This window comes from Oncorhynchus mykiss, chromosome 27 (assembly GCF_057628025.1).
Source record: "Oncorhynchus mykiss isolate SJ-2025 chromosome 27, ASM5762802v1, whole genome shotgun sequence".
In the NCBI taxonomy this organism is placed as follows: domain Eukaryota; kingdom Metazoa; phylum Chordata; class Actinopteri; order Salmoniformes; family Salmonidae; genus Oncorhynchus; species Oncorhynchus mykiss.
This window is the reverse complement of record NC_143048.1, coordinates 49,315,001-49,330,000: the sequence shown is the minus strand read 5'-3', so window position 1 is coordinate 49,330,000 and position 15,000 is coordinate 49,315,001. Positions and strand designations below refer to the sequence as shown.

The 15,000-nt window shown below is 50.1% G+C and overlaps 1 protein-coding gene across 2 annotated transcripts in view; it reads right to left on the bottom strand.

Annotated features, from left to right (window-relative positions):
- The window catches only part of LOC110503028 (teneurin-4), a 332,490-nt gene that overhangs the window by 269,625 nt on the left and 47,865 nt on the right, over positions 1–15,000 (bottom strand). Inside the window, exon 5 of one of the 2 annotated variants that reach the window (XM_090224046.1) lies at positions 4,989–5,015. The exons of the other annotated variant lie outside the window; for it this stretch is intronic. Coding sequence (XP_090080172.1) covers positions 4,989–5,015 — 27 coding nt within the window. The remainder of the gene's footprint in view (positions 1–4,988; positions 5,016–15,000) is intronic. 2 annotated transcript variants of the gene reach the window in all.

The window sequence follows — 15,000 nt, the reverse complement described above, 5'->3', positions numbered from 1 at the left end:
TTTTATCCACTTTGTGTTTAGTGCACTATTTTTAACCAGAGTGCACTATATTGAGAATAGGGGGCCATTTGAGACACAACATATCTCTTACTTAAATGTCGAGCTCTGAGAACATTTGGCTTCTTAAAGACCCATCGTGACAAACAGCTCTGGTTGGATCAACACAGAGGAGGTAGATGATTAGCTGCTTATTACAAGGATGAATAAATAAAGATGTTCTCTCTGCTGGCATCGGTTCAAACTTAAATTGGCAGGCCTTCAGAATGGCCCCAGGGGCCCACGCTCCCACAGCCCTGCCCAGACGCTCTGAAAACACAGTTACCCTCTGTCTCTCTCTCGCTCTCTCTCTCTCGCTCACTCTGTCTCTCGCTATCTCTCTCTCTCTCTCTCTCTCTCTCTCTCTCTGTCTCTCTCTCTCTGTCTCTCTCTCTCTGTCTCTCTCGCTCACTCTGTCTCTGGCTGCCCCTCTCTCTCTCTCTCTCTCTCTCTCTCTCTCTCTCTCTCTCTCTCTCTCTCTCTCTCTCTCTCTCACTCTGTCTCTCGCTCACTCTGTCTTTGTCTCTTGCTGTCTCTCTCTGTCTCTCTCTCTCGCTCTCTCTCTCTGTCTCTCTCTGTCTCTCTCTCCATCCCATTCCTCCCTCCATCCCTCTGTCTCCCTCTGTCTTTGGTAATGGAACACCTGCAACTAGAGAGGCTGGTACAGGAGTTCTGGACCACCTGCAACTAGAGAGTCTGGTACAGGAGTTCTGGACCACCTGCAACCAGAGAGGCTGGTACAGGAGTTCTGGACCACCTGCAACTAGAGAGGCTGGTACAGGACTGGTACAGGAGTTCTGAACCACCTGCAACTAGAGAGGCTGGTACAGGAGTTCTGGACCACCTGCAACTAGAGAGGCTGGTACAGGAGTTCTGGACCACCTGCAACTAGAGAGGCTGGTACAGGAGTTCTGGACCACCTGCAACTAGAGAGGCTGGTACAGGAGTTCTGGACCACCTGGCAACTAGAGAGGCTGGTACAGGAATTCTGGATCACCTGCAACTAGAGAGGCTGGTACAGGAGTTCTGGACCACCTGGCAACTAGAGAGGCTGGTACAGGAGTTCTGGACCACCTGCAACTAGAGAGGCTGGTACAGGAGTTCTGGACCACCTGCAACTAGAGAGGCTGGTACAGAAGTTCTGGACCACCTGCAACTAGAGAGGCTGGTACAGGAGTTCTGGACTACCTGCAACTAGAGAGGCTGGTACAGGAGTTCTGGACCACCTGCAACTAGAGAGGCTGGTACAGGAGTTCTGGACCACCTGCAACTAGAGAGGCTGGTACAGGAGTTCTGGACCACCTGCAACTAGAGAGGCTGGTACAGGAGTTCTGGACCACCTGCAACTAGAGAGGCTGGTACAGGAGTTCTGGACCACCTGCAACTAGAGAGGCTGGTACAGGAGTTCTGGACCACCTGGCAACTAGAGAGACTGGTAGAGGAGTTCTGGACTACCTGCAACTAGAGAGGCTGGTACAGGACTGGTACAGGAGTTCTGAACCACCTGCAACTAGAGAGGCTGGTACAGGAGTTCTGGACCACCTGCAACTAGAGAGGCTGGTACAGGACTTCTGGACCACCTGCAACTAGAGAGGCTGGTACAGGAGTTCTGGACCACCTGGCAACTAGAGAGACTGGTAGAGGAGTTCTGGACTACCTGCAACTAGAGAGGCTGGTACAGGAGTTCTGGGCCACCTGCAACTAGAGAGGCTGGGACAGGAGTTCTGGACCACCTGCAACTAGAGAGGCTGGTACAGGAGTTCTGGACCACCTGGCGACTAGAGAGGCTGGTACAGGAATTCTGGACCACCTGCAACTAGAGAGGCTGGTACAGGAGTTCTTTACCACCTGCAACTAGAGAGGCTGGTACAGGAGTTCTGGACCACCTGGCAACTAGAGAGGCTGGTACAGGAGTTATGGACCACCTGCAACTAGAGAGGCTGGTACAGGAGTTCTGGACCACCTGGCAACTAGAGAAGCTGGTACAGGAGTTCTGGACCACCTGCAACTAGAGAGGCTGGTACAGGAGTTCTGGACCACCTGCAACTAGAGAGGCTGGTACAGAAGTTCTGGACCACCTGCAACTAGAGAGGCTGGTACAGGAGTTCTGGACTACCTGCAACTAGAGAGGCTGGTACAGGAGTTCTGGACCACCTGCAACTAGAGAGGCTGGTACAGGAGTTCTGGACCACCTGCAACTAGAGAGGCTGGTACAGGAGTTCTGGACCACCTGCAACTAGAGAGGCTGGTACAGGAGTTCTGGACCACCTGCAACTAGAGAGGCTGGTACAGGAGTTCTGGACCACCTGCAACTAGAGAGGCTGGTACAGGACTGGTACAGGAGTTCTGAACCACCTGCAACTAGAGAGGCTGGTACAGGAGTTCTGGACCACCTGCAACTAGAGAGGCTGGTACAGGACTTCTGGACCACCTGCAACTAGAGAGGCTGGTACAGGAGTTCTGGACCACCTGGCAACTAGAGAGACTGGTAGAGGAGTTCTGGACTACCTGCAACTAGAGAGGCTGGTACAGGAGTTCTGGGCCACCTGCAACTAGAGAGGCTGGTACAGGAGTTCTGGACCACCTGCAACTAGAGAGGCTGGTACAGGAGTTCTGGACCACCTGGCGACTAGAGAGGCTGGTACAGGAATTCTGGACCACCTGCAACTAGAGAGGCTGGTACAGGAGTTCTTTACCACCTGCAACTAGAGAGGCTGGTACAGGAGTTCTGGACCACCTGGCAACTAGAGAGGCTGGTACAGGAGTTCTGGACCACCTGCAACTAGAGAGGCTGGTACAGGAGTTCTGGACCACCTGGCAACTAGAGAAGCTGGTACAGGAGTTCTGGACAACCTGCAACTAGAGAGGCTGGTACAGGAGTTCTGGACCACCTGCAACTAGAGAGGCTGGTACAGGAGTTCTGGACCACCTGTAACTAGAGTGGCTGGTACAGGAGTTCTGGACCACCTGCAACTAGAGAGGCTGGTACAGGAGTTCTGGATCACCTGCAACTAGAGAGGCTGGTACAGGAGTTCTGGACCACCTGTAACTAAAGAGGCTGGTACAGGAGTTCTGGACCACCTGCAACTAGAGGGGCTGATACAGGAGTTCTGGGAACGCTGACGGCCTCACATTCCGTCTCTAGCACTCATCTCTCTCTATCTCTCTCCCCCTCTCTCCTTATATCTCTCTTACCCTCCCTCCCTCCCTCCCTCCCTCTGCCTCACGTTTGGAGTGATAGTCAGAAGGAGAGAGAGAGAGAGATAGAGAGAGAGAGAGGGAGGGAGAGAGAGAGATAAAAAGAGACAGAGCGAGAGAGAGAGAGAGAAAGAGACAGGGAGATAGAGAGAGTGACAGAGAGAATAAGAGATAGAGAGAGAGGTAGATATGGCATTCAGCCTCCACCCCCTGCCCGTGCTGCACCAGCCAGAGCATCAAGCCGTTTAATTAGCAAGGCTGTAGAGTGGCTGTGGCCCCAGCACCTATCCAGACTGTATCACATCCGGACTAGCACATTGGGAGTCTCATAGGATGGCGCACGATTGGCCCGGCATCGTCCAGGTTTGGCCGGGGAAGACCGTCATTGTAAATAAGAATTTGTTCTTAACTGACTTGCTTAGTTAAATAAAGGTTATATAAAAAAAATAAAAATAATAAAATAACATATCAGATCCTCCTCACAACAGCATATCATCCATACTGGGTGGACCAGGTGACAGAGAACCCCATGTCCCCTACATCTTCCCCCCGTCCTCACCTCTCCTCCTCCTCATCTCCTTCCTCCTTCAGGTTACAGAGAACCCTCCCTCCCCCCTCTGCTCCCCTCCTCCCTCGTTCAGGTTACAGAGAACCCTCCCTCCCCCCTCTGCTCCCCTCCTCCCTCCTTCAGGTTACAGAGAACCCTCCCTCCCCCCTCTGCTCCCCTCCTCCCTCCTTCAGGTTACAGAGAACCCTCCCTCCCCCCTCTGCTCCCCTCCTCCCTCCTTCAGGTTACAGAGAACCCTCCCTCCCCCTCTGCTCCCCTCCTCCCTCGTTCAGGTTACAGAGAATCCTCCCTCCCCCTCTGCTCCCCTCCTCCCTCGTTCAGGTTACAGAGAACCCTCCCTCACCCTCTCCATCTCCTCCCTCCATCAGGTTACAGAGATCCCTTCTCTACTCATCACCCATCCTAATACCCCTATGATGAGAGTGTGTGTGTGTGGGGGGGGGGGGGGTCATATCATACACCAGAGAACATTCTAACCCCAGCAGTATCCAGTAGGCCTCACAACAGAGGAGGACGAGGAAGGACAACGGTGTGATTCACCAGGTGTGACAGAGAGAACATTCTAAGTGGAGACTGTTAGTCAGGTGACCAGGTGAGACAGAGAGAACATTCTAAGTGGAGACAGTTAGTCAGGTGACCAGGTGTGACAGAGAGAACATTCTAAGTGGAGACTGTTAGTCAGGTGACCAGGTGAGACAGAAAGAACATTCTAAGTGGAGACAGTTAGTCAGGTGACCAGGTTAGACAGAGAGAACATTCTAAGTGGAGACTGTTAGTCAGGTGACCAGGTTAGACAGAGAGAACATTCTAAGTAGAGACTGTTAGTCAGGTGACCAGGTGAGACAGAGAGAACATTCTAAGTGGAGACTGTTAGTCAGGTGACCAGATGTGACAATAATGGTGAAGATGAGAGTACAGGTGAAAGTGGGACATTGTCACACCCGGAATGGTCCCTTGATCCCTATGTAGTGCACTACTGCTGACCAGGACAGTTAGGGCTCTTGTCAAAATAATGCACTACATAGACACAGCCTGTGACTGGTGATTTGAGGGGGTTTGAGGAGCAGGCGGCGCCATATATGGACGTGGGGGAGGAGGAAGTAGAATGGCCACTGGATATGACTGTTGCCTGGTGAATGCTGGGTAGTGTAGTTGTGATGAGAGGAAGGAAGGAGGTGTGCCGTACCTTTCACTACCTTCTCCAGATAGTGAGCTTGGGGAGATAAGAGACACACATATAAGGGAGAGGTTGAACAGCAGCAGCTTACATGACAGACACAGTAAGACTAGGTGTTGTTTTACTACAGGAGAACAGAAACACAGCAGTGTGGTGACACAAACACACCACATACATTACAAGCAGCATCACACACACACAAGCCAAGGCAAGACACAGGCAGAGGAATGGAGAGGTAGAGAGAGAGAGAGAGAGAGAGAGAGAAAGAGAGAGAGAGAGGTATAGAGAGAGAGAGAGAGAGAGAGAGAGAGAGAGAGAAAGGTATAGAGAGAGGGAGGGAGAGGTATAGAGAGAGGGGGAGTGGGAGAGACAGGTATAGAGAAAGAAAGAGGGAGGGAGGGAGGGAGGGAGGGAGGGAGGGAGGGAGGGAGGGAGGGAGGGAGGGAGGGAGGGAGGGAGGGAGGGAGGGAGGGAGGGAGAATAAGAAGAGCGAGACAAAGAGATGTGAAAATAAAATTTCAATCGGTTCCCAATGACCAACTGAAGACATCAGCAAAATATACAGTGTATTCACATCCAGAAACTTTTCAGACCCCTTGACTTTGTCCACATTTTGTTACGTTACAGCCTGATTCTAAAAAGATTTTACAAAAACATTTCCTCATCAATCTACACACAATAGCCCATAATAAGGCACATTTCTAATTAAAATAAAATAAAAAACAACATTGTGACATCAGTATTCAGACCCTTTGCTACGAGACTGGAAATTTATCTCTGGTGCATCCTGTTTCCCTTGATCATCCTTGATGTTCATCTGTGGTAAAATCAATTGATTGGACATGATTTGGAAAGGCACACACCTGTCTATATAAGGTCCCACAGTTGACAGTGCATGTCAGAGCAAAAAACCAAACCATGAGGTCGAAGGATTTGTCCGTAGAGCTCCGAGACAGGATTGTATCGAGGCACAGATCTGGGGAAGGGTACTAAAGCATTTTCTGCAGCATTGAAGGTCCCCAAGAACACAGTGGCCTCCATCATTCTTCAATGGAAGAAGTTTGGAACCACCAAGACTCTTCCTAGAGCTGGCTGCCCGGCCAAACTGATCAGTCGGGAGAGAAGGGCCTCCACCCTGGATATTGGATCTAATCCCAGAGGCCCAAAACAACGTTGTCACTACAGGAGAGGCAGACGGAGTGGCTGATCAGACTTAGAAGGCGAGACAACCCACTGCTTTCGAGCATATTACTCTCCAATGTCCAATCTCTAGACAACAAGGTGGACAAAACTAGGGCACAAGTTGCCTTCCAGAGAGACATCAGAGATTGTAACATTCTCTGTTTCACGGAAACATGGCTCACTCGGGATACGTTGTCAGAGTCCGTACAGCCACTGGGTTTCTTCACGGGTCGCTCCAACGTAAACAAACATCTGTCTGGTAAGAAGAAGGGCGGGAGGTGTATGCTTCATGATTAACGACTCTCGGTGTAATCATAACTCAAGTACTTATGTTCACCTGACCTAGAATTCCTTACAATCAAATGCCGACCGTATTATCTCCCAAGATAATTCTCTTAGATTATAGGCACAGCCGTGTGTATCCCCCCCACAAGCAGATACCACGACGGACCTCAAGGAACTTCACTGGACTCTATGTAAACTGGAAACCATATATCCTGAGGCTCAGACACGAGACGTATGTGGCAGGTCTACAGGAAATCACGGACTACAAAAAAGAAAACTAGCCACGTCACGGACACCGACGTCTTGCATCCAGACAAGCTAAAAAGGATAATACAGGACCACCGATGCGGCCTGCTACCAAGGACTGCGCCCCCCCCCCCTATCCTTCTCCGTGGACAAAGTGAGGAAGACATTTAAAAGTGTTAACCCTCGCAAGGCTGTTGGCCCAGACGGCATCCCCAGCCGCGTCCTCAGAGCATGCGCAGATCCAGCTGGCTGGTGTGTTTACGGACATGTTCAATCTCTCCCTATCCCAGTCTGCTGTCGCCACATGCTTCGAGAGGGCCACCATTGTTCATGTACCCAAGAAGGCAAAGATAAGAATGCTGTTCATTGACTACAGCACAGCATTCAACCCCATAGTACCCTCCAAACTCGTCATCAAGACCGTAGAGACCCTAGGTCTCAACCCCGCCCTGTGCAATTCGGTCCTGGACTTTCAGACTGGCCCAGGTGGTGAAGGTAGGAAACAACATCTCCACTTCGCTGATCCTCAACACTGGGGCCCCACAAGGGTGCATGCTCAGCCCCTTCCTGTTCTCCCTGTTCACCCATGACTGCGTGGCCATGCACACCTCCAACTCAATCATCAAGTTTGCAGACGACACAACAGTGGTTGGCCTGATTACCAACAACAACGAGACAGCCTACAGGGAGGAGGTGAGGGCCCTCGGAGTGTGGTGTCAGGAAAACAACCTCGCACTCAACGTCAACAAAGGAGTTGATCGTGGACTTCAGGAAACAGAAGAGGGAGCACCCCCCTATCCACATCGACGGGACAACAGTGGAGAGGGTAGTAAGTTTTAAGTTCCTTGGCGTACACATCACGGACAAACTGAAATGGTCCACCCACACAGACAGCGTGGTGAAGAAGGCGCAACACCGCCTCTTCAACCTCAGGAGGCTGAAGATATTTGGCTTGTCACCTAAATCCCTCACAAACTTTTACAGATGCACAATCGAGAGCATCCTGTCGGGCTGTATCACCGCCTGGTATGGCAACTGCCCCACCCAAAACCGCAAGGCTCTCCGGAGGGTAGTGAGGTCTGCACAACAAAGCATCACCGGGTGCAAACTACCTGCCCTCCAGGACACCTACACCACCCGATGTTACAGGAAGGCCAAAGAGATCATCAAGGACAACAACCACCCGAGCCACTGCCTGTTCACCCCGCTATCATCCAGAAGGCGAGGTCAGTACAGGTGCATCAAAGCTGGGACCAAGAGACTGAAAACAGCTTCTATCTCAAGGCCATCAAACTGCTAAATGGCCATCATTAACACAGAGGCTGCTGCCAACATTCAGACTCAAATCACTGGCCACTTTAATAAATTGATTTAATAAAAGTATCACAAGTCACTTTAAATAATGTCACTTCATCCCTACGGTGAAGCATGGTGGTGGCAGCATCATGCTGTGGGGATTTTTTTCAGTGGCAGGGACTGGGAGACTAGTCAGGGGAAAGATAAATCGAGGGAAAGATAAATGGAGCAAAGTACTGAGAGATCCTTGATGAAAACCTACTCCAGAACAGTCAAGACCTTAGACTGGGGCAAAGGTTTACCTTCTAACAGGACAACGACCCTAAGCACACAGCCAAGACAACGCAGGAGTGGCTTCGGGACAAGTCTCTGAATGTACTTGAGTGGCCCAGTCAGAGCCCGGACTTGAACAAGAACGAACACCTCTGGAGAGACCTGAAAATAACTGTGCAGCGATGCTCCCCATCCATCCTGACAGAGCTTGAGAGGATGTGCAAAGAAGAATGGGACAAACTCCCCAAATGTAGGTGTGTCAAGCTTGTAGCGTCATACAAAAGAACACTCAAGGCTGTAATCATTGCCAAAGGACTTCAACAAAGTACTGAACAAAGGGTCTGAATACTTATGTAAATGTGATATTTCAGGTTTCATTTTTAAATAAATTAGCAAAAAATTGTGAGTAAATTGATGAGGGGAGAGCTTTGTACGTATCTCTCTGCATCCCAAATGGCACCTCCCCATTTCCAAAATAGTGCACTACTTTAGACCAAAGCCCTATAAAAGTAGTGTACTATATAGTGAACACTCACTGAGCACAGACGTCAGTTCAACGTATATGCAAAAATGGTTCAACGTATTTAGTTGAAATGACGTGGAGACAACATTGATTCAACCAGCGTGTTCCCAGTGGGGAGGGTACCATGTCATGCCTTAGTGGAGGAAGTGTGGATGGGTCTCAATATAGCCTTAGTGGAGGAAGTGTGGATGGGTCTCAATATAGCCTTAGTGGAGGAAGTGTGGATGGGTCTCAATATAGCCTTAGTGGAGGAAGTGTGGATGGTTCCACAATATAGCCTTAGTGGAGGAAGTGTGGATGGGTCTCAATATAGCCTTAGTGGAGGAAGTGTGGATGGGTCTCAATATAGCCTTAGTGGAGGAAGTGTGGATGGTTCCACAATATAGCCTTAGCGAAGGAAGAGCTAGCCTGTCTAGAGTTAGCCTGTCTAGAGTTAGCCTGTCTAGAGTTAGCCTGTCTAGAGTTAGCCTGTCTAGAGCTAGTCTGTCTAGAGTTAGCCTGTCTAGAGTTAGCCTGTCTAGAGTTAGCATGTCTAGAGTTAGCATGTCTAGAGTTAGCCTGTCTAGAGCTAGCCTGTCTAGAGCTAGCCTGTCTAGAGTTAGCCTGTCTAGAGTTAGCCTGTCTAGAGTTAGTCTGTCTAGAGTTAGCCTGTCTAGAGTTAGCCTGTCTAGAGTTAGCATGTCTAGAGTTAGCATGTCTAGAGTTAGCCTGTCTAGAGTTAGCCTGTCTAGAGTTAGCCTGTCTAGAGTTAGCCTGTCTAGAGTTAGCATGTCTAGAGTTAGCATGTCTAGAGTTAGCCTGTCTAGAGTTAGCCTGTCTAGAGTTAGCCTGTCTAGAGTTAGCATGTCTAGAGTTAGCATGTCTAGAGTTAGCCTGTCTAGAGTTAGCCTGTCTAGAGTTAGCCTGTCTAGAGTTAGCCTGTCTAGAGTTAGCCTGTCTAGAGTTAGCATGTCTAGAGTTAGCCTGTCTAGAGCTAGCCTGTCTAGAGTTAGTCTGTCTAGAGTTAGCCTGTCTAGAGCTAGCCTGTCTAGAGTTAGCATGACTAGATTTCAATATAGCCTTAGCGAAGGAAGAGCTAGCCTGTCTAGAGTTAGCCTGTCTAGAGTTAGCCTGTCTAAAGTTAGCATGTCTAGAGTTAGCCTGTCTAGAGTTAGCCTGTCTAGAGTTAGCCTGTCTAGAGTTAGCATGTCTAGAGTTAGCCTGTCTAGAGTTAGCATGTCTAGAGTTAGCATGTCTAGAGTTAGCCTGTCTAGAGTTAGCCTGTCTAGAGTTAGCCTGTCTAGAGTTAGCATGTCTAGAGTTAGCCTGTCTAGAGAAAAACCATCCTCCTACTCCCCACTCCGATAGACGAGGCTGGAGCTTTTTCACCAACAATTAATACTCTATTACTTTTGTCCCTTTTTGACTGTTCACTCAACATCTTTGTGTGGGAGTTCGCAAAATACTTCTCATTGTGGGATACTTAGAAAGGAGAAGGGGGGGGGGGGGGAAGTGGTAATTCTCTTCCTGTTATGAGCCTGGGTGGTTCTGGGTGAATTCTACAACTAGACTGTGTTAGTTGTGAAAAAGTGATGATAACAAAGAACAACTTGTGACACCCCGTCCGTCTGTCTGTACTACTGCTGTAGGGTGGTAGCCAGGGGCCTTCTTTAGGGAAAATAAAACACAAGAGAAGAAAAAGATGGGGACAGAGAGAGGGAGAGAGAGGGAGAGAGGAAGAGAGTGGAAGAGAGAGGGAGAGAGTGGAAGAGAGAGAGGAAGAGAGAGAGGAAGAGAGAGAGAGGAAGAGAGAGGGAGAGAGTGGAAGAGAGAGAGGAAGAGAGAGTGGAAGAGAGAGAGGAAGAGAGAGAGGAAGAGAGAGAGAGGAAGAGAGAGGGAGAGAGAGTGGAAGAGAGAGAGGAAGAGAGAGAGGAAGAGAGAGAGAGGAAGAGAGAGGGAGAGAGTGGAAGAGAGAGGAAGAGAGAGAGGAAGAGAGAGAGAGGAAGAGAGAGGGAGAGAGTGGAAGAGAGAGAGGAGAGAGAGAGGAAGAGAGAGAGAGGAAGAGAGAGGGAGAGAGAGAGAGAGAGAGAGAGAGAGAGAGAGAGATGAGGGAGAGAAATAGAGAGGAGAGAGAGGGAGAGAGAGAGAGAGAGAGAAATAGAGAGAGGGAGAGAGAGGGAGAGAGGGGAAGAGAGGGGAAGAGAGAGGGAGAGAGAGGGAGAGAGAGAGAGAGAGGGGAAGAGAGGGAAGAGAGAGGGGGGAGAGAGAGAGGAATAGAGAGAGCAGAGAGCGGTAGAGAGAGAGAGTGAAACAGAGAGAGGGAGAGAGGGGAAGAGAGAGAAACATGTGGATCTGAGGTAACAAAGACAGAAAAGATGAGACAGGCAGTCAGGATGAAAAACAAGCTATGTATATATATATATATAGTTCTCTGATTCTGGGGACTGTTCTTAGAAAGGATACGAAACCCCAGAGATGACCTCACATGACATGAGAAACGAAAACAAACCAACTGGTGGTTAAACCTCAGGTGAAAAATAGTGTTGTAAAAATATGCAGTTAAACATTATACATTTTCATCTAATCAGTTTTGTGGTTTTCTCCAATCAAAAGGTCCAGTTATCATTTAATTAAATCATGACAAACAATCAATCGGTCCTAAAATACCCACTGGGGACACAGCGGTTGAACCAACGTCTGTGCACAGTGGGGAGTGCTGCACATCATTCCACTGTAAGTCTATAACTGTACAAGTCTGTGATTGTGTGGCGAGGGACATTGGTAAGTCTATAACTTTACAAGTCTGTGATTGTGTGGCGAGGGACATTGGTAAGTCTATAACTTTACAAGTCTGTGATTGTGTGGCGAGGGACATTAGTCAGTCTATAACTTTACAAGTCTGTGATTGTGTGGCTGGGGACATTAGCCAGTCTATAACTTTACAAGTCTGTGATTGTGTGGCTGGGGACATTAGCCAGTCTATAACTTTACAAGTCTGTGATTGTGTGGCTGGGGACATTAGTCAGTCTATAACTTTACAAGTCTGTGATTGTGTGGCGAGGGACATTAGTCAGTCTATAACTTTACAAGTCTGTGATTGTGTGGCGAGGGACATTAGTCAGTCTATAACTTTACAAGTCTGTGATTGTGTGGCGAGGGACATTAGCCAGTCTATAACTTTACAAGTCTGTGATTGTGTGGCTGGGGACATTAGTCAGTCTATAACTTTACAAGTCTGTGATTGTGTGGCGAGGGACATTAGTCAGTCTATAACTTTACAAGTCTGTGATTGTGTGGCGAGGGACATTAGCCAGTCTATAACTTTACAAGTCTGTGATTGTGTGGCGAGGGACATTAGCCAGTCTATAACTTTACAAGTCTGTGATTGTGTGGCGAGGGACATTAGCCAGTCTATAACTTTACAAGTCTGTGATTGTGTGGCTGGGGCCATTTGTCTGTCTATAACTTTACAAGTCTGTGATTGTGTGGCGAGGGACATTAGCCAGTCTATAACTTTACAAGTCTGTGATTGTGTGGCTGGGGCCATTTGTCTGTCTATAACTTTACAAGTCTGTGATTGTGTGGCGAGGGACATTAGTCAGTCTATAACTTCACAAGTCTGTGATTGTGTGGCTGGGGACATTTGTAAGTCTATAACTTTACAAGTCTGTGATTGTGTGGAGAGGGACATTAGTCAGTCTGGCAGCCACCAGTAACTCAAAGAGAAGAAGATAAAATCCATGTGTGTAAAATGAAATGAAACCATAACAATACAATCCCACCAAATATGGCCGCCAGTCCACCCATTAGGGAATCATTGATGTGAATGGTGACAACCATCCTGGGGATTCTTTTCCTGTTCTTGTCTCTGGGTAAAACACATTGTCTGCTGAAGTGGGAGCTGTAGTCACATCCTGCTGTCGCTCCCTCTATCCTAGCATGCTGATAGGCTGACTGCCAGCACTAAAACCCTCCTCCCTCTATCCTATTATGCTGATAGGCTGACTGCCAACACTAAAACCTCCCTCTATCCTAGCATGCTAATAGGCTGACCTGCCAACACTTAAACGTCCCTCCCTCTATCCTAGCATGCTGATAGGCTGACTGTCAACACTTAAACGTCCCTCCCTCTATCCTAGCATGCTAATAGGCTGACTGCCAACACTTAAACGTCCCTCCCTCTATCCTAGCATGCTAATAGGCTGACTGCCAACACTTAAACGTCCCTCCCTCTATCCTAGCATGCTGATAGGCTGACTGCCAACACTTAAACCTCCCTTCCTCTATCCTAGCATGCTGATAGGCTGACTGCCAACACTTAAACGTCCCTCCCTCTATCCTAGCATGCTGATAGGCTGACTGCCAACACTTAAACGTCCCTCCCTCTATCCTAGCATGCTAATAGGCTGACTGCCCACACTAAAACCTCCCTCTCTCTATCCTAGCATGCTGATAGGCTGACTGCCAACACTTAAACCTCCCTCCCTCTATCCTAGCATGCTGATAGGCAGACTGCCAACATTTAAACATCCCTCCCTTTATCCTAGCATGCTGATAGGCTGACTGCCAACACTTAAACCTCCCTCCCTCTATCCTAGCATGCTGATAGGCTGGCCGCCAACACTAAAACCTCCCTCCCTCTATCCTAGCATGCTGATAGGCTGGCTGCCAACACTATGCCCACAGACTGATACAAGACAGAAATGGTATTCATCTGTGGACAGAGCATTAGGCTCCCTCTCTCTCCCTCAGTACCTATCTCCCTCCCTACCTCTCTTTCCCTCCCTCCCTCCCTCCCTCCCTCCCTCCCTCCCTCCCTCCCTCCCTCCCTCCCCCTCCGACTCTCTACTTCCCTACCTCCACCTCCCTACCTCTCCCTCCCTACCTCTCCCTCTCTACCTCTCCGACTCTCTCCCTCCCCCACCGACTCTCTCCTTCCCTACCTCCCCCACCGACTCTCTCCCTCCCTACCTCCCCCTCCGACTCTCTTCTTCCCTACCTCCCCCTCCGACTCTCTTCATCCCTACCTCCCCCTCCCTACCTCCCCCTCCAACTCGTTCTCTCCCTCCCTACCTCCCCCTCCCTCCCCTTCCCTACCTCCACCTCCCTACCTCCGACTCTCTCATTCCCTACCTCCCCCTCCCTCCCTACCTCCCCCTCCCTACCTCCACCTCCCTTCCTCCCCCTTCGACTCTCTCCTTCCCTACCTCCCCCTCCCTCCCTACCTCCACCTCCCTACCTCCCCCTCCGACTCTCTCCTTCCCTACCTCCCACTCCCTACCTCCCCCTCCGACTCTCTCCTTCCCTACCTCCACCTCCCTACCTCTCCCTCCCTACCTCTCCCTCTCTACCTCTCCGACTCTCTCCCTCCCCCACCGACTCTCTCCTTCCCTACCTCCCCTCCCTACCTCCTCCACCGACTCTCTCCCTCCCTACCTCCCCCTCCCTACCTCCCTCTCCGACTCTCTTCTTCCCTACCTCCCCCTCCGACTCTCTCCTTCCCTACCTCCCCCTCCGACTCTCTTCATCCCTACCTCCCCCTCCCTACCTCCCCCTCCAACTCGTTCTCTCCCTCCCTACCTCCCCCTCCCTACCTCCGACTCTCTCCTTCCCTACCTCCCCCTCCCTCCCTACCTCCCCCCCCTACCTCCACCTCCCTACCTCCCCCTCCGACTCTCTCCTTCCCTACCTCCCACTCCCTACCTCCCCCACCGACTCTCTCCTTCCCTACCTCCCCCTCCCTCCCTACCTCCCCCTCCCTACCTCCCCCACCGACTCTCTCCTTCCCTACCTCCCACTCCCTACCTCCCCCACCGACTCTCTCCTTCCCTACCTCCCCCTCCCTCCCTACCTCCCACTCCCTACCTCCCCCACCGACTCTCTCCTTCCCTACCTCCCCCTCCCTCCCTACCTCCCCCTCCCTACCTCCACCACCCTACCTCCACCTCTCTCCTTCCCCCTCCCTACCTCCCCCACCGACTCTCTCCCTCCCTACCTCCACCTCTCTCCTCCCCCCTCCCTACATCTTTTGAAAACTTTACTATTGTTATAGAAAATGTTCCCAGTGAAATATCATGTCAAAAACATTCTTAACCCCATATTCACCCCACGGCCCAAAATAGTATCTTTCAAGCGGTTGCAACAGCTTTGCAACAAAGCAAATGTTTGTATTTGAAATCAGGCATGAAAAGACACGTTAACACATTCCCACATTTAAAATGAAAAGACACATTAACA